Source organism: Clavelina lepadiformis, unplaced genomic scaffold, assembly GCF_947623445.1.
Source record: "Clavelina lepadiformis unplaced genomic scaffold, kaClaLepa1.1 scaffold_84, whole genome shotgun sequence".
Taxonomy (NCBI): domain Eukaryota; kingdom Metazoa; phylum Chordata; class Ascidiacea; order Aplousobranchia; family Clavelinidae; genus Clavelina; species Clavelina lepadiformis.
In genome coordinates, this window is record NW_027508268.1 from 53,574 (window position 1) to 77,705 (window position 24,132).

General features: G+C 35.6%; 5 protein-coding genes across 5 annotated transcripts in view; 2 read left to right on the forward strand and 3 right to left on the reverse strand.

The window, feature by feature from the left end:
- LOC143472689 (phosphoribosylformylglycinamidine synthase-like) overlaps window positions 1-2,639 on the reverse strand; it is a gene marked incomplete in the record, with an annotated part of 10,799 nt that extends 8,160 nt beyond the window's left edge. Inside the window, 1 exon segment of the mRNA XM_076970002.1 lies at window positions 908-2,639. Coding sequence (XP_076826117.1) covers window positions 908-1,065 — 158 coding nt within the window.
- Window positions 2,640-2,959: 320 nt separating this feature from the next.
- Window positions 2,960-7,060, reverse strand: LOC143472690 (sin3 histone deacetylase corepressor complex component SDS3-like). The gene is made up of 5 exons (XM_076970003.1): window positions 6,926-7,060; window positions 6,610-6,845; window positions 5,747-5,842; window positions 5,229-5,435; window positions 2,960-3,828 (listed from the first exon to the last, which is right to left on the reverse strand). The coding sequence occupies exons 1-5, from the start codon at window positions 6,993-6,995 to the stop codon at window positions 3,520-3,522; spliced, it is 918 nt and encodes a 305-aa protein (XP_076826118.1). The 5' UTR covers window positions 6,996-7,060; the 3' UTR covers window positions 2,960-3,519.
- Window positions 7,061-11,626: 4,566 nt separating this feature from the next.
- Window positions 11,627-13,157, forward strand: LOC143472697 (uncharacterized). Its single transcript, XM_076970017.1, has 3 exons — window positions 11,627-12,081; window positions 12,290-12,357; window positions 12,462-13,157. The coding sequence occupies exons 1-3, from the start codon at window positions 12,014-12,016 to the stop codon at window positions 12,791-12,793; spliced, it is 468 nt and encodes a 155-aa protein (XP_076826132.1). The 5' UTR covers window positions 11,627-12,013; the 3' UTR covers window positions 12,794-13,157.
- A 120-nt stretch (window positions 13,158-13,277) lies between these two features.
- On the reverse strand, window positions 13,278-14,824 carry LOC143472694 (uncharacterized). Its single transcript, XM_076970012.1, has 3 exons — window positions 14,780-14,824; window positions 14,125-14,705; window positions 13,278-13,751 (listed from the first exon to the last, which is right to left on the reverse strand). The coding sequence occupies exons 1-3, from the start codon at window positions 14,822-14,824 to the stop codon at window positions 13,730-13,732; spliced, it is 648 nt and encodes a 215-aa protein (XP_076826127.1). The 3' UTR covers window positions 13,278-13,729.
- Window positions 14,825-21,425: 6,601 nt separating this feature from the next.
- On the forward strand, window positions 21,426-24,132 carry LOC143472698 (mutS protein homolog 5-like). Its single transcript, XM_076970018.1, has one exon. It carries the CDS (start codon window positions 21,453-21,455, stop codon window positions 23,970-23,972), a length of 2,520 nt encoding a protein of 839 aa, XP_076826133.1. The 5' UTR covers window positions 21,426-21,452; the 3' UTR covers window positions 23,973-24,132.

A 24,132-nucleotide genomic window follows, 5' to 3' on the forward strand; every position in this document is an offset into this window, starting at 1 on the left:
CTATTCCTATGTATATTACACACTCTTTCATCAAATATTCGTCTACAATTGGTGGTATACGTTAAAGCTTATGTAGTCTTAGCAACCCATGAGTTTCTTATATCAAAATTCTTAAAAAACTTTTACCATCCTGTTCCAGAAAAATCTTAAACTATTTAAGTTTGAATCATGCAATACACCTTGATATTTGGATGATTCTTATCTTACAAGAATAGCTGTTAATCTACTTATCAATTAATGCTTATACCTCATGATAACAAGTAGACCGTTTGTAAAAAGTGTTTTGGCCAATTTATCATACAATGTTATACAAAGTACTTTGGCCTGGTAAATAAGCTTGCTGTGTGGTTGGAAATGTTGGTTAATCCACAAGAATTTGTTTACATGCTCTCATAACTGATATTGTGTGCATTTTGTTTTACTTTGGAAATCCAGAAGGTGTGTGATAGACTTTTGTTTTGGATTTCAGTTGTGTACAAATGCACATGCAATCAATTTTCTTTTTATTTTCTATGCTACTTTTCTTGCATGTCTGTTCGCCAGTGTCAGTGTTGGATTTGATTACCTCAAGCACAGATGACCTTTCTTGACAGAATTTCATGTGCATAATTTATTGAATCCCTCATACTAAATCTGTTTGCAATGATTCTGATCAAGCATAACTTTGCTACTTAAAATAGTTTTACATTTCAACTAAACCATTTTACGTAACTACAAAAGCATATTGAGTTTTACCAATTTTTTATATTCATGATCAGGTGTAAATAGAATTATAGGGCCTTTGCAAATACTGCACTGATGCAACAGAGCCTTCGCTAGTACCAAAATACTGCAATTGAGTGGCCCTGGTTTATACCGTTCATTAACAAGAAATACATAGTTTCATACCATTACAATACAAACTTACTTTGTTTCACCTTCAGTTAATTTTCCATCAACTATGTCAACATTGTAACAAGTTTCACAATCCATCTGAACTACTGGTTGCTGCACAACTGATTCCAATTTTTCTTGGATTTCATTGCAATTATGAGGATTTAGTTGATAAAAATGCAAGATAGCCATTTTTAAGTAAAGCAAAAAGGTATAGACTAGAATACTAGGTGAATTTCACTAGAAATAAATACAACAAATAAAATTTGCTGCAATATTTGAAAGCAAAAGATGTATAAAAATGATACCATTAAGATATAAGGGTCTTCATACTTCATCTAAATACGTATTACTGTATGGCGAAGGTAAGTTGTTGTTGCGTTGTTGACTCCTTGTCTCAGAAGGTTGCTGGTTTAGTTGTCTGTTACCTTCGCTCATATATTAAAATAAATGAACACGCACCTCTTAGTTCAGCTTTTACTCGAACGGATGTCCTGCGCGCAGACAGTGCAAAAACGAATGGGTGGTAAAACAAACGCGCAGTGCTGAAATCAACACGTGCGGTAACATTCCGAGGGCGCCAACCAGCGACAAACCAAACAAACACCCAACGGCCGCTACAACTGTAACATATCTTTATCCTTTCACAAAGCTGGCAACTAATATTCATTATGTATAAATTATTGCGTGCAAGTCATATCAAATAATAGACTGGAAAAAACCTTATTCAAACTAAATTTTGTCTTAAATAAGGCGACCATAAGGCGCACCCGATTATAAGACGCACTGTCAATAAATTGCTTTGATTAGTTTTTTGTTCATACACAAGGCCCACCCGATTATAAGGAGTATGGGTTACCGTATAAAGCTCATTTAAAATACGTTGCGCGCATTATGATCCATACATTAGGCGCACCGGCTTATAAGGCGCACGATCAATTTATGAGGAAAAAAAGGATTTAAATTGCGCCTTATGGTCCGTAAAATACGGTAAGAAAAATGCGGATAATGGTAATTGAAGATAAACAACGCAAAAACAAATGACCAAAAAATTAAAAAAACACAAGAAATGTTTCCACAACATTTATAAAACACCCTATAAAAAGTGTAATAACAACCAATAAAGTAAAAATAGTAGTTTTAATTTTTATCTAAAATGACAAAACAAAAGACGTTCATGGCAAAATCATAAATAGACTTCATTTGCAATATTTGCATGCAATAATGAACACCTAATAAATTTCGTAAATTTAGCAACGGTCACATTGAGTTTAACTTGGATTATTTTATTGTGTACCAAGACTGCATCATAAATTAAAACCAAATTAGGGTATAATATACAGCTTGCAGAAGAGTTAACAAAATGTAAAAAGGTGCATCGCCAGCAGTGTTCACACAAAATCAAGAAATGCAAAAGAATAGAAAACATATATAATAAACAAGTATTTTTGTCGAAGCTACAGTCATCATCATTATCTAAAAGAAAAACTTTGGCAAGGGTTATATAACTGTGGTAGTATGACAACAGGAAGTGGAAAAAATCTACATAAATCAGTTTCACTGGTTATTAAGAGGAAAATTTTACACAAACTTTGAAAATCTTCCACTTCTTTCAGGTTTATCCCCACTAAGCTTTTTACTTGTTGTGAATTGTCCTACTTTCTCTCTCTCTCTCATATCACCATATAAATGGTTAATGGTTGTAGAATCAAACAGAATGTCTGAGTAATTAGTATTTCTTCTATTGTTTTTTGCCTCTTATGTTTGTTCTGAGTAGGAACTCAAAACACATTTTCCTTCTAAACTTGACATAGAATATCCTGCTATTACAGACAAACATCATGCTAGCAAGCAGCATTTCACTACTAAAAACATGTGCTCACTTCCCAGTGAGGATGTTTTAAAAAAACAAGAAAACGTCTTAAAACTCTCCGTCCTTTTCGTGAGCTTTATGTTTATTTCCAATCTTTTCTCAGCAACAAGAGCTTTATGGTAACATTTGTGTTATAGGTACTTAGCATTTATAATGGCAATTTTTTATCACCATATTCATTGAAGGAATTAATATTTTACATTTAACAACGAATGCTTAAGCAATAAGTTTATTCCTGAGCCTTGCCACAATTAGGAATGGGATCACGTCAATTAACCGTGAACAAATTAACCGGCGACAATTGGTCTTGATCAACTGACCAGCAACAAATTGGCCGGCGACACAAATCAACTGCTATGCATTTTAACCGTACAATTGTATGATATAAGTAGTCGAAGTATTGTATGAAATAAGTTGTTAAAAAAAGGAAATAATTACAAACAAATATTTGCTTTACACATAATATACTACCATCAACTTAAACACAATAATTCAGCACTTGCACGGTCAATTGTCCCCGGTTAGTTTGTTCGCGGTCAATTTCACAAGGTTAATTGTCATAAAACCATTAGGAATATATGATACAAGCTTCCCAGGTTGGTAGCCATGTTTGCTATTGTGAAAATAATACATGTATGGAGCTGTGCTGTAAAATGTTTGTAACGGAATAAAAAAGACTAACACGCAGTCACAGCAGCAATCACATAATATTGATATAAGAAATATAATATAATTTTTGTAAGACAAATAAAAAACAAGCAAAATGGAAAATATCACTGCACTATTCGTTTTTTTATGCTGCATTTTCCTCTGTGTAACTGTGAGATAAAGATTCTAATTCGAGAACCATCGGACAGCTTGCGGATCCATATTTCTCTTTCAGTTATTGCTGCAATTACACCGCTTATTCGTGTACCTTCCTTATAGTTTTCAATATAAACAGGTTGCCCATTGTGAAACCAGCGTTTATCATACAACAGTTTTCCATGGTCAATTTTACATTCAACTTGATGAATTGGACCAGGAATATGATCAGTGAATGGTTCTTGAGTGGAAACCACACTCTTACCTTTGTTCAATACCTTTAAAATAAAAAACAACAAAAAACTTCTAAGGATTTATTGCATGGCATGTTACATACTGTAAAGCTTATTTATAAATTAACAATTGCATCTCTAACAGGTATATTCATTGGTGTCAATTCGCAAGTGGAGCACAATTGAACCAATTGAAAATACTGGGTGACCAAATATGGGTTCACTTCACCTCTTATGATCATCTGTTAATGTATGCAATGTCTTTTAATTTAAAATGTTGTTTTTCTCTGTATCAATGTCAATGCCTTGTATAAATAAGAAATTGCAGTTGATAATGCTTTTAGAAATCATTCGCACAGTCATTGACGGTGCTTGGTGTTATTTTTCAGGGTATCAAAACAAAAATTTGCTTTTAAATTTGTTGGGAAACTGAATTTTTGTCCCACTGCAAATGTCCGTAGGTACTACTGTACTATTTTATTCATTCATAAGCTGCACTTTTAGAAGTGTGGAGACATCAGGCACAAGCAGGTTCAGTGAAGAAGCTGTATGGCTTCCCATTATCAAACAAAAGAACACGTTTCCCATAAAACCTATAGTTATCAGTTAATAAAACCACAATTCATAAATATTAGGAGTCTCTGTAGTGTTTTTAATTTCTCTAATACTGCAACACTAACATGAGGTGTTGTAAACCTAGTTTTTAAAAACTGATTTTGATTGATTTCCATAAATGACAGATATAATTAAAATTCAAGCCGCTTTTCTCAACTTTCAAAAATTCGGATCCTCAAAGCGGGTAATCGCGAACAGTGTTTATCATGTATTTCTGATCTTATATGCATAAACGTTTTCATTTACATTTTCAACGCTAGTAGGTCTACAATAGTACAGCAAGTACCTGGAAGTATGACCGTCCCACCTGCAGTTACCCCTTAGCAAGCAAATTCAAGCAAAGATGTAAAACTAAAACCGCACTTATGAGGAGCATTGGAAATTTCTAGTAAGATGCGGGTTACAACAGCAAATAAAAAAGCTTTGCCTAGTGATTTCAAATAGGTTAAGCGTATTTTAATTCTTGTGCGTAAGACTGAGCTTGGATATGTTGTTATCGCCGGTGCTAGATGCATTCTTTCCAACAGTATTGCAATTCCAAATGCTTTCTGTTTATACGCTTACTATGAACGAATATTTATGTCAGTTTTAAAGGTGTAAACTGTCGTTTAGAACTTTCAATCATTGAAGGATGGGTTCAGTAACTTTTTTTATCACTCAATCGAGCATGTTTTCATATATTCGATGTATAATCACTTTTCAAAATTCCTATAATTCAGCAACGTTAGTGCCGATATACAGTAGGTATTGCTTATGAAATAATTAAAATTCCATATTGTATAGAAGCAAAATAAAAATTAGGTACAGGAAACAATAAACAATCTCATTACCTTTAGGTCATCTAAAACTTCTTCTTCCGACAATAAAAAGTTTATTTGTGTTGGGCTTGCTTTTCTGCGCTTTTCATTAGTAGCAGGGACTGGCTCATTTGCTCTACGTCGTAACTTTCTTGTGACAGCTTTAATTTCCGTAGATGATGTAAATGCACCAGTCAGTTCCAAAGTGTGATGTTCAGTCTCAATATGTTTCTTTTTATCCTGGCAATTACACACTCATATAACGTTGCATAGCAACTTTTTAAATTAAACATGCCATAATAACAGTACAAAGGTAATTATAGATATAAATCTTTGAATTTAGTGGTTTCCTTTCAAACACGTGTTTAGCAAAAATTGTTCACTACCAAATAAAAGGTATTGCGTTAAATGGACACATGTGTGAAAGAATATTTTAACACTGAACATAACCCAGAAAAGATTTGCACTTCAATCTAAATTAAATGGCCTGAAAGGTAAAAACTCTCCAAACTACACCAATGAAATAAATAAACTTGGTTTAAAGTTCATACTTGAAGCTCAGAAATGATGCTCTCTTTAAGTTCAATTTTCTTTGCTTCAAACTCTTGTGAAGCAGCTGCTTGTTCCTTTTGATAGATTTTTTCAACCTATAAATACAACACAATCAAATGCACGAAACCTTCATTTAGCTCTATTGCAAATTTTTGTGTTTGTATTATCGTTATGATTACTTTTTCTCCTTGTAAATGTAAAAAAGTCGCACACAAGGTTCAATGGCCGCCGTAACCATTATTCGTTTTATATCCAGTAATATTATAATTCTGGCACGTTTTAAACCTTTTTTTGCTTTGCTGCTTTGTCTCGCTGATTGTTTGCTGGCAGAGTTATTACTTTTTCATGCTATAATGGTTAGCACAGTGGTTCCCAACTTTTCCTACTTGTGAAAGCCCTGCAATACCTTTGCACACACCCAGGTTGGTAACCACTAGCTTACAATTTTATTTTTTGTTACCTAAGAGGCAGTGTTTTGGGGATTGAAACCATATCTTATATTCTTTCAACAGACTCTTAAAATTTATCCTTCTGCAACTACAGCAGAAAATTGGCAGTTGGTCTTTAGAAGTCATGATCAAGACCAAAGACAAACCTTAAACACCTACCCACAGACAATAACGAAAAACAAACAATATGAATATAGGGTGTAACTATAAAGACACTGCACAACAAATACAATAAGGTGGTAAAGAAAGATAGGGAGGAAATTAAATACATTCAGAATATAACTGTTTGCTGATAAGTTTCACGACAAAATGTATGCATACGCTAGCCATTTGTTTCATAACCACTGGGCTTGTTTGAAATTTGTGACTTTATTTATTTTCCATCCAAAAAATAGTGTTCCTTTTATACATACCTTGCTTAATAAATAATTGTGATATGCTTGAACTTGTTTCTGTCTTTCCTTGTGGGCTTGATCTAAACGCTTTTGCTTTCTGCAAAATTCAGGCAATGTCCCCGAATGAAGCTGTGAAACCTGCTGCTTAATCTGAGCTAATTTTTCTCTATACATCTGCTCTTTAATTTCAGTTGCTTCTTCACGTTTTGCACGATCTGTTTCACTAGCATCATCGGTGTCTTCGTCGCACGAATCTGAAAATAATTTGTTTCAATAAATACACTATGTTGGAAAAAGTGTTAATTGTATGATATTTACACAAACAATCGCATACCTATGCTCTTTTTAGTGGCATTTCTGGAACTATCTTCATCAAAACAAGCATAATCAATTACTTCTGCCATTATTACAACATTTAATATCTATAGTACCAAAATATTTGATAATTTAGGTAATTATTGGGATTTCAGAATGAAATTTATTTATCCAAAACATAATAGTTTTAAGGTAATTGAAATACAGTCAATTCCTCTTTACTATGCCACTTTGGTCATGACTTATTTTGTCCGAATTAAGCGGATAAATGAGCTTGTCCGGATAGGAAAGATATGTGTCAATGGTGCTAATACCCTATATTACGTAGTAGGTACTGGGCACTAAGTTTGTCCAGAAAAGCTGCCCCTAGGTCTGAAAAAGAATCATTTATGTGCAATAAAAAAGTCCTTTTCTAAAAAGTCAAGTTTTATGCGCCATGGTCGACTGAAATCAAAATGGTTCTAATGAAACAAAATAGGCAATGAAGTTGGCTTGTCTTGTTGCCATTTGAATATTACATCACATTCACTCTAAATGTGTGTTTATTATTGTTCGAATTAACAAGCAAATTATGTAAGTAAGTGATGTTTCTTTTCATTTCATTCTTGGGAATTTTGTGGTAGCTGAATAAAGCAGCGTTCACTGTAGTTGAAGTTTACCTAAAATTTATCACTTAAAAAAGGGAAAGAAATGAAATAAAAAAAAACTTGAATTCTATTATTCTTGGTTTAAGCTTGATCAACATGTAAGAAAAAAGGTCACCTTGCGAGAATAAGACAATGTTCATGTGATAGTTATAATACTATGTTACATAATGGGATGGGAAAGTTAAATAGTTCCCCTATTTACTTGATTAAAAGATTGAGGTGTATGGGCCAAAAGATAAGATTTCTCAGATTTTGTTAGACTCTTACGTAGGGTTTTAAAAAACCTGTTTAGACCAATCTAGAGGCAGTATGGTTGGTGTTGTTTTCTAGCCTAGGAATTCCCCTAGCATTTAGCATATTTTAAAGTTCCAGGTTGAGCGGAAAACTTAAATTGGCATGAAAAAGTGGGAAATGTATGTTTTTAGGACCAAAACTCAGATTTTGGCTTGGGGCCTATACATTAGAGATACGTGATGTTTGCATTATTCTCATATCAAGCAAACCTAGTTCACAAGCAAAATTTCAGGGATTTCCATAGAGTGATTTTCGAGTAATTGCATTATTAACAATTTTACTACATATAGAAAAAACAAACAAATCTACCCTTTTTTGAAACCCATACATCTCCTATACCATGGATGGCCAACCAGTCATAGACTAAGAGCCTCACTTCTTACTGCGTTAACCGCAAAGAGCCACATCATACACATTGGCACACATTAATATCACCCAGTCTCTTCCTCACTCACATAAACACCTTTGTTCAACTACGTTTATTGTAAATGTTACACATCAACATGAAAATGACAGAAATTTACAAGTCATTTATACTTTCATTCATATTGTACAAGCCAAAACAAACGCAATAAGAATGAAAGAGCCGCATAATACCGGGTAAAGGGCCGCATGGGGCTCGCGAGCCGTGGGTTTGCCAGGCCTGTCCTATACAGACCTTCTTAAATGACACTTCTTTGTAGGATATTTTGAAAATATAACCGTGAAATAGTTTGCTGATTAGTGTTAGAGAACCATGTAAAACTTCATCAACCAGATTACTGGTTTTATCTACAAATTAAACACTTAAGCATATAAAATCTGATAGTGTAAATTTTTATTTTATGATTCATCTTATCTTATATTATATCACAATTTGTCTTATCAACAAAACAGAGATGAAGTGAGCGTAACTTACCCTAAACTCACACTTAATTAATAGGATTAGCAACTCATTTACTGTTGTACATATAAACGTTATTCGTACTTTGCTCAAGGGTATTACAATGATAGCATAGCACAAGTAGGAATCAAATCCTGCTCGCATTTCTACAAGCCAGACGCTCTAACCACTCCACAAGCAAGCTGACAAAAAATTGCATTTACTCAAAAATTTTGGCTCTGTTGTTCATAGTCACAAAAGGCAACAAGCCACTCCAAACATAATGCACCTGAAAATTGTCGGCAAGTCAAGTAAACAAAAAGTTGGATTAATAATTCCCGAGTAGGCAATTATTGCCAAAAAACATGTTGCAAAAAATTCAATTTAAGCACTTTATGACCTATGAAGTGCCAGTAACTGTGACAGAACTACTAAGAGACGAGTGCAAAGTGAAGCCTAGAAGTGAATAGCGGCATGGTGGTACAGTCAAATCCGGTTAATTGTATTCTGGATAATCGCGTAATTCGTTTTTTCGCATGAAGAGATTTTATCGATGGTTCCTCTTTGCTTGAGCACCAGATACCAAGTTTACCTTACTGCAAGTTCTGTATTTGTAGTTTTTGCTTTTTTTAAATTTTATATCGTATTGCTTTTGCCTGATGTTCAGGAACAAGCATTGTTAATGCCTTGCCAAAGGGCATTACAACCTGGCAACAGTAATGCTAATGGGTATCGAACATGGGCCGTATTACTGCCAGTCCAGCTTGTATAGACCTAATGGTTAAAAAATTGGGGGGATAAAAATTCATTCTGCGTGTACTGGCTATTGTTTCATTTTGTTGCGCAGGAGATTTCTCACTCAAAACCTGCAAACTTTCCAACCTGGGCGATATAGACGCTTGTTGGAAAGAAGTTTGGCATCAAAATATGCGATATCCTGTTAATTATTACTGCAGGCCTAGTTAATGCAAAAATGATTTTAAAGTTCAACAAATGTTTTGTTGAGTTAAAAATCCTACTGAAAAGTTGGTATGGTGCGCCGGACAACTGACTTCTGTGCCAATTTTCCTGTTTTCTGGCACAGAATTGCAGTTTTGCAACATATTCTATATTGTAAGTATGTACTACGTTAACTAGCATGGCATAAATTTGGCATTAGGCTGTTAGGCGTACGTTTGTTAGCAACTGTTTGTCGCTACCAACTTGTCACATGATTAACATCACAAATTCTGATAACATAGTGCATCCGTCTTCCATTACTATGAACCTCGGTATAATCTTATTAGCCTACCTTGTTGCAAGCATATTGCGCAAGACTTATTGCCTTCTTCTTTGGTAGTGGTATTTACAATCGACCGTTAAAATTTAAAATGGTTGTCGCATATGTTTTACAATTACCCATTGTTTCAACCGTTATTGTACTGTAATAGCCCAAAATAATCTATGCTAGCCTAGGTCTTGACTGACTTCATGCCAGAAACATGTATGGCTCAATCTTATATGCATTGTATGTAAGCACTACTTTTGTTGATTATAATTATATAGACAGTAAAGGTTACCACAAATTAACTCTTTCCCAATTCGCTCTGACGCTCCCCACAGCCAAAATGGCGAATAAAAAAGGATACATTTACACATGAGCTTAAAAAAAGTCCTTGTCTGGTCATTTCATTTTCAAACACTTTGTCTTAATTCCCAAACGCAGTTTGCTGTTGTTATTTCGAGCAATTGCAAGAGCAATTTGTAACCATGGCATAGACGAGTCAATGCATATTATGATTGACAATAACCATAGGTGGGCAGTACCGCGGCGGTACTGTAGTACAAAATTACTGTACCGCGGCACTTTTACAGTATCGATATGTTGGTACTTTTTAAAAAAGTAGCAAATCTCTGTAAGTCTGTATCGAATTACTTTTTTTAAGAAATTTCAGTCAGTTCCGGTACTCAGTACTTTTCACGTAATTATTTCAAAATGTATTTGTTATAATAATAAGTATTAATAAGTAAATAATAAGTATTTGTTCAAAAACACATGCTAATCGAACCTTATTACCAATTTTAGCATCTATTGATCTTTTGTAATCTAGAAATGTCAAGTAAAATTGCGAACGTCGTATATGCGAAGTAACGTCGCATACATTTTGACCTGGAGTAACCTTTACTGAGGAATAATAGCGGCAAATATTGCATTCGCAGGAGCATCTTTTTCACAAAAAGTACCGGTAACTAAAACCGACAAAGCACTGTACCGAACTACTTTTTTAAAACAGCACCGAATAGCGGGACCGTCGGTACATTTTTTCCAAGTACGGGAACCGTTACCGACGGTACTTAAAGTACCGACTGCCCACCTCTGACAATGACTACCAATAGGAGCGGTAACCACTATTTGCCAGCTACTGCTAGCTGGTTTGCCAACTGCTGCAACCTGGTGTTCAGTTGCTAGGTTAGCAGACAGAAGGTTAGACGGTGGTTTCATGTAAGGTAGCGATGTCAACTTCAGAACTTCATGAACATGAGGGAATTACCCGGGCTTATACTTGTACACTATGAAATATGTACATTGTGTATAGGCTCTAGCTATGTACAGGTAGCCTATGTAAAAAATTGCAATTTTTGCTTTTTCAATTTATGTTTTATGGATTTAACTAATAATAGGTTTAGTGGCCGTGGTAGTTGTTACCAGCAAATATTAACGTTATTTCTCTTGAGCACGTTTTAAGCCTTTTCGGCTTTGTGACTCTTTCCTGTTCTTTGGCGCGCGTAACAACTGGCTTGATTTTTCGATAGGGAAAGCAAAGAGATTTAAACACATGAGTAGAAACTTCTCTTTTGCGCATGACGTCATTCTTGTTTCTTTTATTCTCTTGGAGCATATTCTACTTTCTCCACGGTCACGGTTCACTACATAACAATAAACATGCAGACGACGACAATGATTTTCAGATCTGTTTGCTGCTGGAACAGATTAGTCTTATTATTACGGTGCAGTTGTTGGGATCCAATAGGTGTTAATTTTAATTGAAATTAATTAATGAAATCAGGTGATAGTTTTAGGTTCAGCAATTAACTTAGTTTCAGTTCCTTGAACTGATAATGCTGCTGTTTTGTATCAAGGCATGGCTTAGCCTACTTGAGTTGCGCGGGAAGATTTTTTCGTTCCCCACATTTCTCTTCGACCAGGCAATTAGCAACTAAACTCATTAGCATAGGCCTTATGTTGCAGGTGTTGTGTCATTAAAATAGGCTACTGAAAGTCTGATTTCAGATCTTGTTATTGTGGTGCAGTTGTTGGGATCTAATGGATGTCAATTTGAAGTTAATTATTGAAATAGATTGTGACCCAGAAGACGATGCAGCAAACTTCATGTAAGATACAATATGCCTATTAATCAATTAGCCAACTGCTGTTGAGCTTGTCCTGTATGGCGGTCACCCAGAGTGTACGTTCTCGCCAATTTATAATAAACAGCCAAGCAAAACAACAAATTAATGTAAGTCGTAACGAATATTTGAAGAAATGCTGTACTGATATATTGATGTCATTTAATCTGATAATGAAAATATTTATTTGCAGATGTGGACAATGTTTGCATAACTGTACAAGTAATGAAACTTTGCTGGCTCATCAAAAAACTGCTCACGGTATATTTGTTTTTTGTTTGAAACTTATTTCATTTGGAGCTCTATCATTGGCAGATTCCGATTAAAAAAAATCAAATAAACTTAATTTTACACTTGTCTTGCAGAATCTTCTTGCAATAATGTTACAAGAGAAAAGCTGATGGAATGGTGGGAAACAGTGGGTGGCGTTAAAACAGATCTAACTGCAGATGCGGTTAACTATTTTATGAAGCTATTTTCTTCGTACAGTTCACCGGATGAACTGTTTCATAAATTCTCCTGTGATGGAATAACGTGCATCCCATCACTATTTTTCTTGCCAAGAAAATTGTCACTATGTTTAACACGAAAATTGTTTGATGTATTTTTATCACACGTTACCACTGTTGCACACAACAAAAAGGGGAAACACTTGACATTACACAAGTTAACCCGAGATGAAGAATTCAGTACATAGGTGGTTATATTTTGCAGAAACTCACTAAGCGCTGTATAAATCCGAGAGAAATAGATCTATTGTCTTGTTTAACTGATTATAGTAATGAAACCACTAATAGTTCCTTGATTTCCGCTTTAAATAATAACAATTATGGACATCTTACAGTTCCAGCGAAATCACTAGTGAAATTGTTGATGTATGTAGAAAGTGTCTTTAGGAAACAAGACATAAAGGAGCACATCATGGAAAGTTGCATGTCTTCTTTGAGTGTTTGTAACATAAAAGATATATTTGAAAATCTTGTTTTTGATGAATGTTTGCAAAAATTGTGCATGAAAATATGTAAATTTTACGTGAAGATTAGATGCTATCAAAAAGCCAATCATTCAAATTCAGTACTGCATGTAACCTCTGATCAAAATGTAAGTCTGAGAAAATCATTAAAATGAATGTACATTACATAGTTGTCTTCTTACATGTACTTCGTCAGTTTTAGCTCAAGAAGGATTAAGTGTTACTGTATTGCACAAGCAGACTGTCAAAACACTCGAAATCAAGTTATTTTTTTCGCTTTGGCATTGGATCATCGCAAACATCACCATGTTTCCAGTCAATAGCGTGATTAACATTTGACCCCTTAAGTGACTTGATATTATTTTTGCACATTATCACATTTTCAAATAGTGCATATTGGTGAATATCAGGCACTTTATTTCGACGGCCAGTTTGTCTCATATGACCGAAATAGGCCTCCAATGGGTCTTGGTTTAAGCGCTTAGTTAAGACGTATGAACCTTCTGGGCTGTTCTCCAACAAGAATTTCACCAATGGCCATGGATGTGGAAACTAAACCGTCGTAGGTTTGATGGCTCAGAAACTGCTTTGACTGTTCGGAAACGGACCCAGTAAAACTGCTTTCAACTTGCATTTCTACTTTTTGCATTTCATTTTTCTTCAAAGTTCACAACTTGCATTTCTAACAACAAGAAATTTGGTTCATTTAACAAGAAAAGTCACAAAATATGCCTAAGATACGGTGTACACTTTAAGTGCAATGCATTATCAGTGTTACCAAAAATAAGTAAGTATATGGTCAGGGGTGGGATTGAAATATGTTAAAATTTCCTTCTCTCACTAGCAGCATGCCATATTGACCCGTTACCGACATACACATAGGCTTATACATATGCTTGTTAACAACCAGTTCGCAGATGTCATTAAAATTCCAAGAACCGGTTCGCACGAACCGGCTGAATCCCACCACTCTATATGATTCATTCAATGTTAAATAATGATGAATTTCATTTATGTAACAAATGCAATAGGCACAATTGAAAAACTAGTTTCACCTGTATGCAAGTTTCCTAACCGTTGGTGCATTTTCAGAACTGAATGGTGTCATAGATTTGGTGGTCATGTGTGGCAGGCCACTTCCAGAATTATACAATCCAGAACATATTGAAAACGATTCAATATCTTTTATGGTGCCGTGTAGTGTTTGAGTAGTTATGTCCAGGGAGTAAATACAACTTGAGCGAGGTGCTTTCCAGCCATAATAGCATATCCTTAATGACATGTCATATAATACTCCAATCGAGTATTTAGGTTGATCACAGCCACCATAAAAAGAAAAAACAAGATTTTTGTTTTCAAATGACCCCTGCCAACCTTCCGGCAAGCGAGCAGATTTCAAGGACGCAACAGATTTGAAATGTGCTTTTGTTTCAAAGATACGCTTCTTCGGCGGCTTTCTTGAATGTACCTGCGCTAAAATCAGCTTAGGCAAAGACAAAGTGGGTACTGCGCCTTCACGTAATTCTTTATGGGAACCCTCTGCAAAAAAACTCTTTTTTGTGCATACATGAACGTTTTCAATTTTGATACTTGTAATGGTACATATATTAATCTGAAACCACAGTGAAGGTTTGCACTAATAGCTTGTTACAGATGCAGTGTTATGCTGTGCTCACTCGCTAGTAAATTTAATGAAGTTCTGCATCAAACCATCTCATGGAAAACAAACACTGCATCAAACGCTAGATATGCCATTACATTAAATATCTTTCCTTAATACACTAGTTACACTACATGTAAGTATATGTAAAACAAATTTTACTTAAAACAATGTCAGATCTTTCAAAATGCACTTCACACATTTTCACAGCATCTCGAGCAAATAGATTTTTATGTGCTCGTCGCTTCTACAAGCCAGCACGATACACTCTAACCTATCTGCCCAGCTTTCCTTCTCCTTTTTTACAAATTTTCTTGAAGGTATCTTAAACAGAGTCATGGCAGGTGACCTGTTGTTGCACATTGGTAAACAGCACAAGTTTGCCATTATTTCAGACTATTTAGCTTATTTCAATAAATCAAAGCCTGCAACATAAGACCTGTACTATTGAGTCTTAATCTGTAAAGTTTTTATTCTGCGCGTGGAGCGTAATTTTATGCGCAGATGAAACAATACAATATGACTCGGTCTATCTAAATTTTTCATCCATTCATTTTATTTTTCACCTTAAATGTGGTGAACGAAAAAATCTTCCCGTACAACTCAAGTAGGCTAAGCCATGCCTTGATACAAAACAGCAGCATTATCAGTTCAAGGAACTGAAACTAAGTTAATTGCTGAACCTAAAACTATCACCTGATTTCATTAATTAATTTCAATTAAAATTAACACCTATTGGATCCCAACAACTGCACCGTAATAATAAGACTAATCTGTTCCAGCAGCAAACAGATCTGAAAATCATTGTCGTCGTCTGCATGTTTATTGTTATGTAGTGAACCGTGACCGTGGAGAAAGTAGAATATGCTCCAAGAGAATAAAAGAAACAAGAATGACGTCATGCGCAAAAGAGAAGTTTCTACTCATGTGTTTAAATCTCTTTGGGGGAAGTGATTATTTAATGACTTCGAATCAAAGTCATGAAAATTTAAAGACGCCACTTTTCAAAAAGTATTAGGCGTTATAATAGTTAATAATAGTAGTAGGCGTTATAATGACCATTAGAATTTTGTCCTGTATTTCGTTAAGACATGCATTTATTCTCAGGTTTCCTATGTCACTTATTGGATACGGGAATAAGTCGCGGTTTAGGATGGTTTTAACATATTTTTGCATCTGGCGCCATTGGTATGTGATATTCTTACATTTGTAAAAAAGTAGTCTGGTGCTTTGGGACCAATTTTGCAAAAAGGGCAACTGGTATCGGTTTTAGCTGCTTAAGTTCCCACGTTTACGTGGCAGGGTAGAATGCTCCAAAAGCAACGGTAATTAAAGGTTCTCAAAAAGCTGGGCAATGAACGCGAAAGGACTTTTTTCCATTGATTAATCATTTTGCTGTTACCTGTCTTTTTTTTCTCCTTATGTGCTGTCAGATGCTTTTCTTTTTTTACCACCGGCCAATTCGTTTGTTTGTAAGTGGCATTTCTTTACAATTTCCATTATTCTTGCATCTCGCCTCATCGACTGAGTGGATATCTTTAAGTGACAGCGTGATGTCGTCGGCATAACGGACGTTTTTTATTTCTCGTCTTCCGCTTAATTGCAAATCTTTAATTTAGTTTTCAGACTTTATTTTAGCAACTAGAGGTTCGGTTGCGATTAAAAAAAGATATAGGCTCAATAAAGGATCTCCTTATCTGATCCCACGTTTTAGTTCAAAGGCTGGCGACTGGAAACCATTTACCATTACAGTGATTGAACAATTTGTATACGTGTTTTTCACTATTTGTAAGAAACTACTTGGTAAACTCATTTGGCCTAAAACTTTTAAAAGCCATGCTCGTTCAATGGAATCAAAAGCCTTCTTAAAATCTAGTGAGACTAGGTACTAGTAATATTTAAGGAGGTAGTTACTTTCTGGTGGTCTGATAGGTGCGTCGTTTCTTGTTCAAACTCTGTGACTCTGAGATTGCTAGATAGATAAAACCTGTTGAGGCGCGATTTTACTTTACCATCTTGCCACGTGTATTTTTTGCATTGCCTTTTATAGCAATCTAAAATGGTCAGAGAGGCCTTGGAAATTGCATAAGTTTTTTAATTCTGTTGGTTTATTACGTGGTCTACTTGGAGGTTATCTATCAATTACTGGATTGTCTACTACATTAAAATTACCTGCTAAAATAATGGGTTCCTTTCCTGCGATATACTGGTGGAATGGCTCGAAAAAAAGGTCATTCTCTTTTGTCATTGTAACTTTACGTTGGGCGCATATACATTTACTAATTTAAAGTCTTGGTGATTTTTCTAAAATCTTCTAGAGCTACCGGACTCTCTCTCCCTTCTCTTTAGACCTTTATGTGTTCTTTCAGCTGGGGGTTGGCTTCTGTTTTCCTTTATTTTTTTAAGTATTTATTTATTATTTATTTCATATTTGGTATCTTTGTTACCTTTTGTGGAGTTGTTTTGGTTTGGCGTGGAGTGAATCGTCGGATTGTTAAGCTCTGGGAATGTCTCTTCATTTGCAGGATACGGTGCTTGAAGAATTGGACAATTTTGTTTGGAAGATTGTACACATGTTGTTGAGTTCTTAGAATTTTCTGTTTCCCACACGTTTGATGTTGCGATTCTTTATTATTGCCTTTGCGGGCAGTCTTTTGCGAGGTGGTCTTCTTCAGCTCAGCGACTGCATGTTCTTCGCTGACCTTCATAACTGAGCATGAAACGGTAGTGCCCGAAATAAAAGAACGATGTCGGTTTTACTTCTCTTAATTCAACTTTTTTTACGGTAAAAATTCTTCTCCCGTCTTTTTTTTGTCATAGTCTATCTCGGCCGTAGGTGGCCGGTTTTGAGATTCCTATAGACTCGATAGGGCTTCTTGAATAGTTTCCTGTGGAAAGTTAATGGGTACTCACGAGACGGTTAAATATGAATGTTCATCGCCGTGGGCTATGGCGCTTTTGATCCTTTATACATTTTCTAGCAACTTTGCCAGTTTCATTGCTCCTTTTTTGTTTGTCACGGTAAAATCTACGATATTTTCAGGGCGCTGTACGATACCTTCTACAGCGCCAAGTGGGAGTTTTTTGTCATTCTGTATCTCTCGATGCCACATAACCAATCACATAACCTTATCATTCTCTGCAGCGTTTGTGTCATTGACGGAGTTAAATAAAGACGAGCGGATAGGTTTTTAGCGGCCAATTCCATTTTCCGAGCTATTTGTGGAAATGCAGCGTAGGATATACAAAGAGCTAAATTCTTCATTTAATTCTAGACGGCTAGCTCGAAAGGATGCTGTGTACTGTCCGCAGTGGTCGTGTACGATCCATGGATCAAAAATATGGTGCATAAACGTACGGAAGAAAAGCATGATTTTGTACGCTTACCTAGTGCGTAACTATGCGTATCCGATTTTTCGTTTGTAAACAGATACTATGTACAGCCACCTTTAGAGAGGCAACAGTGTTCTACACCAAGCATCGAACCAGGCCAGATTCGAAATTCAAGTTCTATAACAGGTCCTCCATGTCCTATTGTCTAGCTACACATAACCTTTCCAGTAATGCCACGATTCTGAAAAATAGGAAACATTTCAGGCTCAAAAACCCTGTGTACACAGGAAGAAGTGCTTCATGAAAAGAAAATTGACTTTTCAGCGTTTTCACATCATTTTTTTGCAAATATTAACAGGGGGCCAAAGTTGTTTTATGGCAAAGAGATGACAATTAAGTAAGCATATAGTTATCCGTACACCCGAATGAAAAGCAAGGCAGTTTTCGAAAACAAATCGTGCGTCCAAATACGAAAGTTTAGCCTTTAGCGTGACTGCGTGCATTTAAATCTTAATTGCTTTTGCAAGTGCCGTAAATTGGCGTTCTAATAACTAACTTTCTTTTCTTTCTCTATTATAATTCAAGGTGAAGATAAAAATATCTGCGTGAACGTTAATGAATCTTGTGCGTACTGGTCCCACACTTTTCTGACTTTCCACTAGGGCAGGGGTGTCAAACTCAATCGCACCAAGGGCCAAAACTCAAAACTTATTTAACGCCGCGGACCATAAGGATAAAGCTTGATTGAACATTTCCTGACACGAGTTCATGAATTGGAACAGGCAGCGAAACAACACCATATTTTTGATGTTTTTGACGATTTTTGACTGGGCTATTTTTGATTATTGTTGTCTTAGGCTACATCATTATGTTTCATTCATCTCCTTGCTAAAGCATTAAAGAATTAACAAATAATAAAGAAAAAAGCAGTCCAGATTACTTTATTTCTATTCTATTTCTCTATTCTACAAATCTATTTATTCTATCGTATGGTGGGGCAACTGCTGTGCTACTGTATTGTGCGATTTGTTATAGGCCTAATCTTGTTTCTTGCTTGAAAAAGTAAGTTATACTGTACAATTATCTCGCGGGCCGAAAAAATTTCAATGTATAAAATAACATTGCGGGCCAAGTTTTATTGTAAAGCGGGTCGGGGGTTTGACACGTATGCACTAGGGCAGGGGTCGGCAACCTGCGGCTCTTTCATCCTTCTGATGCGGCTCTTATTAATTTTATTGCTACAGTAGAAACAAACAGAAGAACACTCGCGTCTTTATCTCACTGAGCACATTATAGTAAATGAAAGCATAATCATTCTGGTTGTGACGTCATAATTAGTCGATTAACATAAAGGTTGTTTTTAGCAGTCTACTAGCAGCAGTTAGACTAGTTATTATATTTTCGTTTTATTGTGAAAATAGTTTTGCGGCTCCCAGTGATTTTTATTTTGTGGAATATCGGTTAAAATGGCTCTTTAAGTGCAAAAGGTTGCCGACCCCTGCACTAGGGCATGAGAATGACGCTAAAATTACTCAATTGCGTCGGCTACCTGAAAGCTATATGCAACCTTTCCTACTACAGCTGGTATACCAGCTACAAAAATAGCTGGCATGCCAACAACTAATAGCTCGTAGGTCAGCTACTGCTACCTGGTATACCAGCTACTAGCTGGCACTGACATATCGAGTTACGACTTCGACTCGTGGCTACGTCAAGTATGTTTAGTTCTGCAATCTCCAGTAGGCACTAGGGCACTAGGCAGTGAGGACACATTAATTACAAACAAACTAATTTGAGATTTTTCAATTTTATGCAGCAAATTCATAATTTAGCCTTTATTAATTTTATTGTAAGCAAGATATTTCCTTTAAGGCCTATAGACAAAAACAAACAGAATAAAAAATTGTAATCATAATTCGATTATTTTTATTATACTAAAATATGAAAACAGAATACAAGTGGGTGAACTTTTATTTTTAATTCTCCTACACGAACTTTCGCAAGCATACACTTGCTTTTTCAGGTGTATGGTAAGAGATAGCAAAAAATGGCTATTATTATACTGTAATGATAAAATTTTTTACTCACTTCAGGCAAAAGTTTCTTCTAATTATATACTACTTTGGATTTCTATTATGTTTAATTTACAGCGGCAACTTGCAGCAGCAGTCAGGCAGTCTGCACTCTGCAATTCGCGGCAGTGCGAGTGCATACGCCTTTCAATTAATTTACTTTTGCGAGGTGAGAATACTGCAATTGGGATGACTCCAGAATATATCGATAGAGATTTGCTTGAACGGTATACCGTAGAACTCGCTGCATATCGCTTGATTCTGGCTGAGATCTTATTGTTTTCTGTATTATCAAAGGTCTCGCTGAAATCCTGCAAGGCTGAAAGGAAGAAAATAGGCCTAGTCCAGTTGAGAAACACTGTTTTCAATAACAGACACCTTGAGTTTAGTTCAAGTTGTTTAACTTGCCACCGTTGTAACGTTATTAATGCTTAGCGTCTAGGAGGAGTTTGGCATAGGTGCACTCATTACAGTTTTTCATTAACTTCAGACTTCAGTGGTCCACTTTAAGTGCGTAATTTTGCATTTAATGATATGGACAAAACTTCAGTGAACTCAATTTTCAATCGCAATCTCAGTAATCTATTTATATTTACTGCCATTCTGCATTTTAAACTTTGCTCGAAAAGCAAGGAAAAATTAAATGCATTTTACGTCGAATGCTATGTTGACCACGTAACATGATCTCATATCGAACAAAACCAATGCATAGGATACAAAACACTGTAAAATAAAAACTAGGGAAACTTTCTTCGATATTTTTACTTTAATATATAAAGAAATTTGTATGCTACCCACCTGAGCACATTCTTTGCAAGCCGATACCTAGAATGTTTGCAATTTAAAAAAGAATCAAAGTGGGTCAACAATTTTCATTGTTTAGTATAAGTGATCAAAAAAATCTTGCCACCCAAAACAAGATTGCGGCTGTAACTCGGAAGGGTCTGTTTTGTCCAGCATTATTACATTGCAAACTTTTAGTCTGCTAGGTCTTCACTGTAGCTACTCTACTATTGTTTTGGCTAGCTATCCACCATTGTTGGTGGAAAAACTGTGGCCATTCCGCTTGACCCAAGTTAACTCTAATAAGTGGTTTGCTCAATAGGTTATAACAAATGTTTTTGAAGCGACTTCCACTGAAAAAACATAAACGTTTGATCCATATTCCTCCTAAAGGTCAGTAGTATATGTGCAGTATATGCACACAACTAATAGCTTCACAATTCATGTAGATTACTTAAAAAATTTTTAGAAAACTTAGAATAGAAAATGTTTTCATATTTCAGATAGTTTGAATTCTTTTGCAAATTGTGTTTAAATGGAAAAATCACAAAGTCCAAGACATCGTTCTTTATCAGTGGATGCTTTTTCTTCAACTGTGGTGTATGATAAATCTGGTGAAACTTATTTGAGCATCATATGGTGCAATGAGCGATTAGGTGCAGCTTATTATGAAGCTGATACAGCTATTTTATATTTGTTGTCTGATATGTTGGAGTCTTATCCATTTGATCTGACTAAACAGTTGCTGGAAGAAATAAACCCTGTTACTATAATATCCAGTGCAAAGCAAGATGATGTTTTCCTAAATGCACTGCACAAATGCAGCTCATCTGTAAGTCATAGTTCTACAAAGGAATCTTCATCCCACACAGATGTGTTTGATGATATATCTGAAGAAAATTTGCCAGTGGATAAGTCAATTAAACTAATTTCTAGTGTTGAATTTCGGTATGATCTCGGAAAACGCAAACTACTTGATATTGATTTACCAGCCATTCCTTATCATTACACAGAGACTGAACGCTACATGTACTTAGCTTCAATGATCTCTTTTGATGATGTGACTAGTATTCGAGCAGCAAGTGGTCTAATTTGGTATTTAGACAAGAAATATAGTTGTGAAAAAAATGATAGAAATATTGCCAAAAAACTTTTTGTGTCTTGCATTAAAACATTTACTCTAAAGAACATGGTGTACATGGATCAGCTATCTTACTGTAATTTACAGGTATTCCAAAAAGTTAATCATCCTTCTGCGTACAAACAAACTTCCAGAGAAGGTTTGAGTTTGTTTGAAATTTTAAACTGGACCACAACAGTTTTAGGAAATAAGTTGTTGAAAAGTTGGTTTTATCGACCGACTTACGATGACAAAATCCTGAAAAAACGTTTGGATGTGGTATCATATTTCACCAATCCAATTAATTCTGGGTTTGCCAAAACCATAAAAGCCCATTTGCGTCAAGTCAAAAATCTTTGTAGGGTGGTTGCTACAATGAGAGCATCAAAGCTATCAGTAACGGAGTGGTTGGATTTGTTAAAAACACTTCAAAGTGCCCTTGGAATCTCAAATGCTTGTCTTCATGCAACATCTTCGTCATTCCCAGATGAAATACCACCGTTATTTAAATATATTATGAAGTGGGCAGATGGAGAAATAGTTGGTGTAGTGTCAATGATTTGTAATGTCATTGATGTTAGTGCAAGTAAAGAGATAAACCGTTTTGTAGTTTTACGTGGTGTTTCGGATGTTATTGACAATATGTTAGACACTTACGCCACCTTGCCTGAAGTATTAGGTGAGCTTGCTGAGCAGGAAGTGACAAATTATACTCCATACATTAGTGTATGTCAGATAGTTTATATGAGACGGATTGGATATCTTTTGTTTACTCCAAAAAATGATGCTATGAAGGAATCTAAAAGCTATGAAATTCCTGGTATGGAATTTGTTGCATTGTCAAATGAAACAGTTTATTATAAAACCCCTACTACAAGGAAGCTGGATGAAAGATTTGGAGATATTCTTGAGGATGTAGCCTATCAAGAATTGGAAATAAGTAGTCAACTGCAAGATGCTGTTGCTGAGCATGCATCTTGCTTTTTAGATATAATGCAACATACGGCAGAGTTAGACTGTTTGCTCTCATTTGCTACAGCTGCTGTTCAGTTTGACTACATAAGGCCGGAAATAACCCAAAATCGTATGCTCCAAGTGCTTGGAAGTCGACATCCATTGCAGGAGCGGTTGTGTTCGCCATTTGCTCCAAATGACATTCAATTTGGGAATGAACATGGATTTTTAAAAATTCTAACCGGCCCAAATGCTAGTGGGAAAAGTGTTTTCTTGAAGCAAGTAGGGATAATTGTTTACATGGCTCATATAGGTAGTTTTGTGCCTGCAGAAAAAGCTACCATAGCTACAGTATCGTCCATCTATACCATGATAAGAAACCCTGGGTCTCTCTCAACATCCTTATCATCATTTGCTCACGATTTAGTACGTATGTCATCCATTACCAAAAATCCAAATAGATGCAGTTTGATCCTTATTGATGAATTCGGAAAAGGCACTGCCATGCTGGATGGTGTATCATTGTTATCATCTTGCTTGCTGCATATGATTGTGAACACAGATATGTTGCCCATGATAATCTGTTCTACACACTTTCAAAGACTGGTTCAAAATTTGCTTTCACCATCACAAATTGTACGCTACCAGATAATGGAAACATATGGTAATGGTGTGGACATGACATACTTATATCAGCTTAGTGATGGTGTGTGTGATAAAAGCCGTGCTTTCCATGTTGCAAGAGATGCAGGAATTCCATCAGAATTGATTAAGAGAGGTGAAGAAGTGTGCAAGATAATCCATTTAAATGCATCGGTGCAACCATTTAACAGAGCGTCTTCAATAACTTGCCAGAAGTTTTTTGACAAAGTGGCTTACCTGGCTTTGTTCTGTAACCTGAAAGATACTTCATCAAGAAAGCAGCTTTTGCAGAATGTAAGGGAAACAATGTTGAAAGTTAAAATGCCATTGAATGGATAACTTCAATAACAGGTTTAAAAAATGAAGTAGTTAGTTTCTTTTTATGACAGAAATTTACCCTCACATATTACACGTGCAAACTTGTGGTGGCTTACATGCGAGTAAAAAGTAGTAGCGTATTATGAATGATTTGTTTTTTGTCTTACCTTCGAAGTTTTAT

Excerpts from the sequence above, each read along its gene's own strand:
- LOC143472697 (XM_076970017.1), top strand. The coding sequence starts at position 12,014 with ATGGATGTCAATTTGAAGTTAATTATTGAAATAGATTGTGACCCAGAA. Across the intron at positions 12,082-12,289 it reads GACGATGCAGCAAACTTCAT|ATGTGGACAATGTTTGCATA; the intron begins GTAAGATACAAT and ends ATTTATTTGCAG. Across the intron at positions 12,358-12,461 it reads TCATCAAAAAACTGCTCACG|AATCTTCTTGCAATAATGTT; the intron begins GTATATTTGTTT and ends CTTGTCTTGCAG.
- LOC143472690 (XM_076970003.1), bottom strand. The coding sequence starts at position 6,995 with ATGGCAGAAGTAATTGATTATGCTTGTTTTGATGAAGATAGTTCCAGA. Across the intron at positions 5,843-6,609 it reads ACAATTATTTATTAAGCAAG|GTTGAAAAAATCTATCAAAA; the intron begins GTATGTATAAAA and ends TTGTATTTATAG. Across the intron at positions 3,829-5,228 it reads AAGTTTTAGATGACCTAAAG|GTATTGAACAAAGGTAAGAG; the intron begins GTAATGAGATTG and ends TTTATTTTAAAG.
- LOC143472698 (XM_076970018.1), top strand. The coding sequence starts at position 21,453 with ATGGAAAAATCACAAAGTCCAAGACATCGTTCTTTATCAGTGGATGCT.
- LOC143472694 (XM_076970012.1), bottom strand. The coding sequence starts at position 14,824 with ATGGCATATCTAGCGTTTGATGCAGTGTTTGTTTTCCATGAGATG. Across the intron at positions 14,706-14,779 it reads TGTTTGTTTTCCATGAGATG|TGCAAACCTTCACTGTGGTT; the intron begins GTTTGATGCAGA and ends ACAAGCTATTAG. Across the intron at positions 13,752-14,124 it reads GTTAGGAAACTTGCATACAG|AAATGCAAGTTGTGAACTTT; the intron begins GTGAAACTAGTT and ends TCTTGTTGTTAG.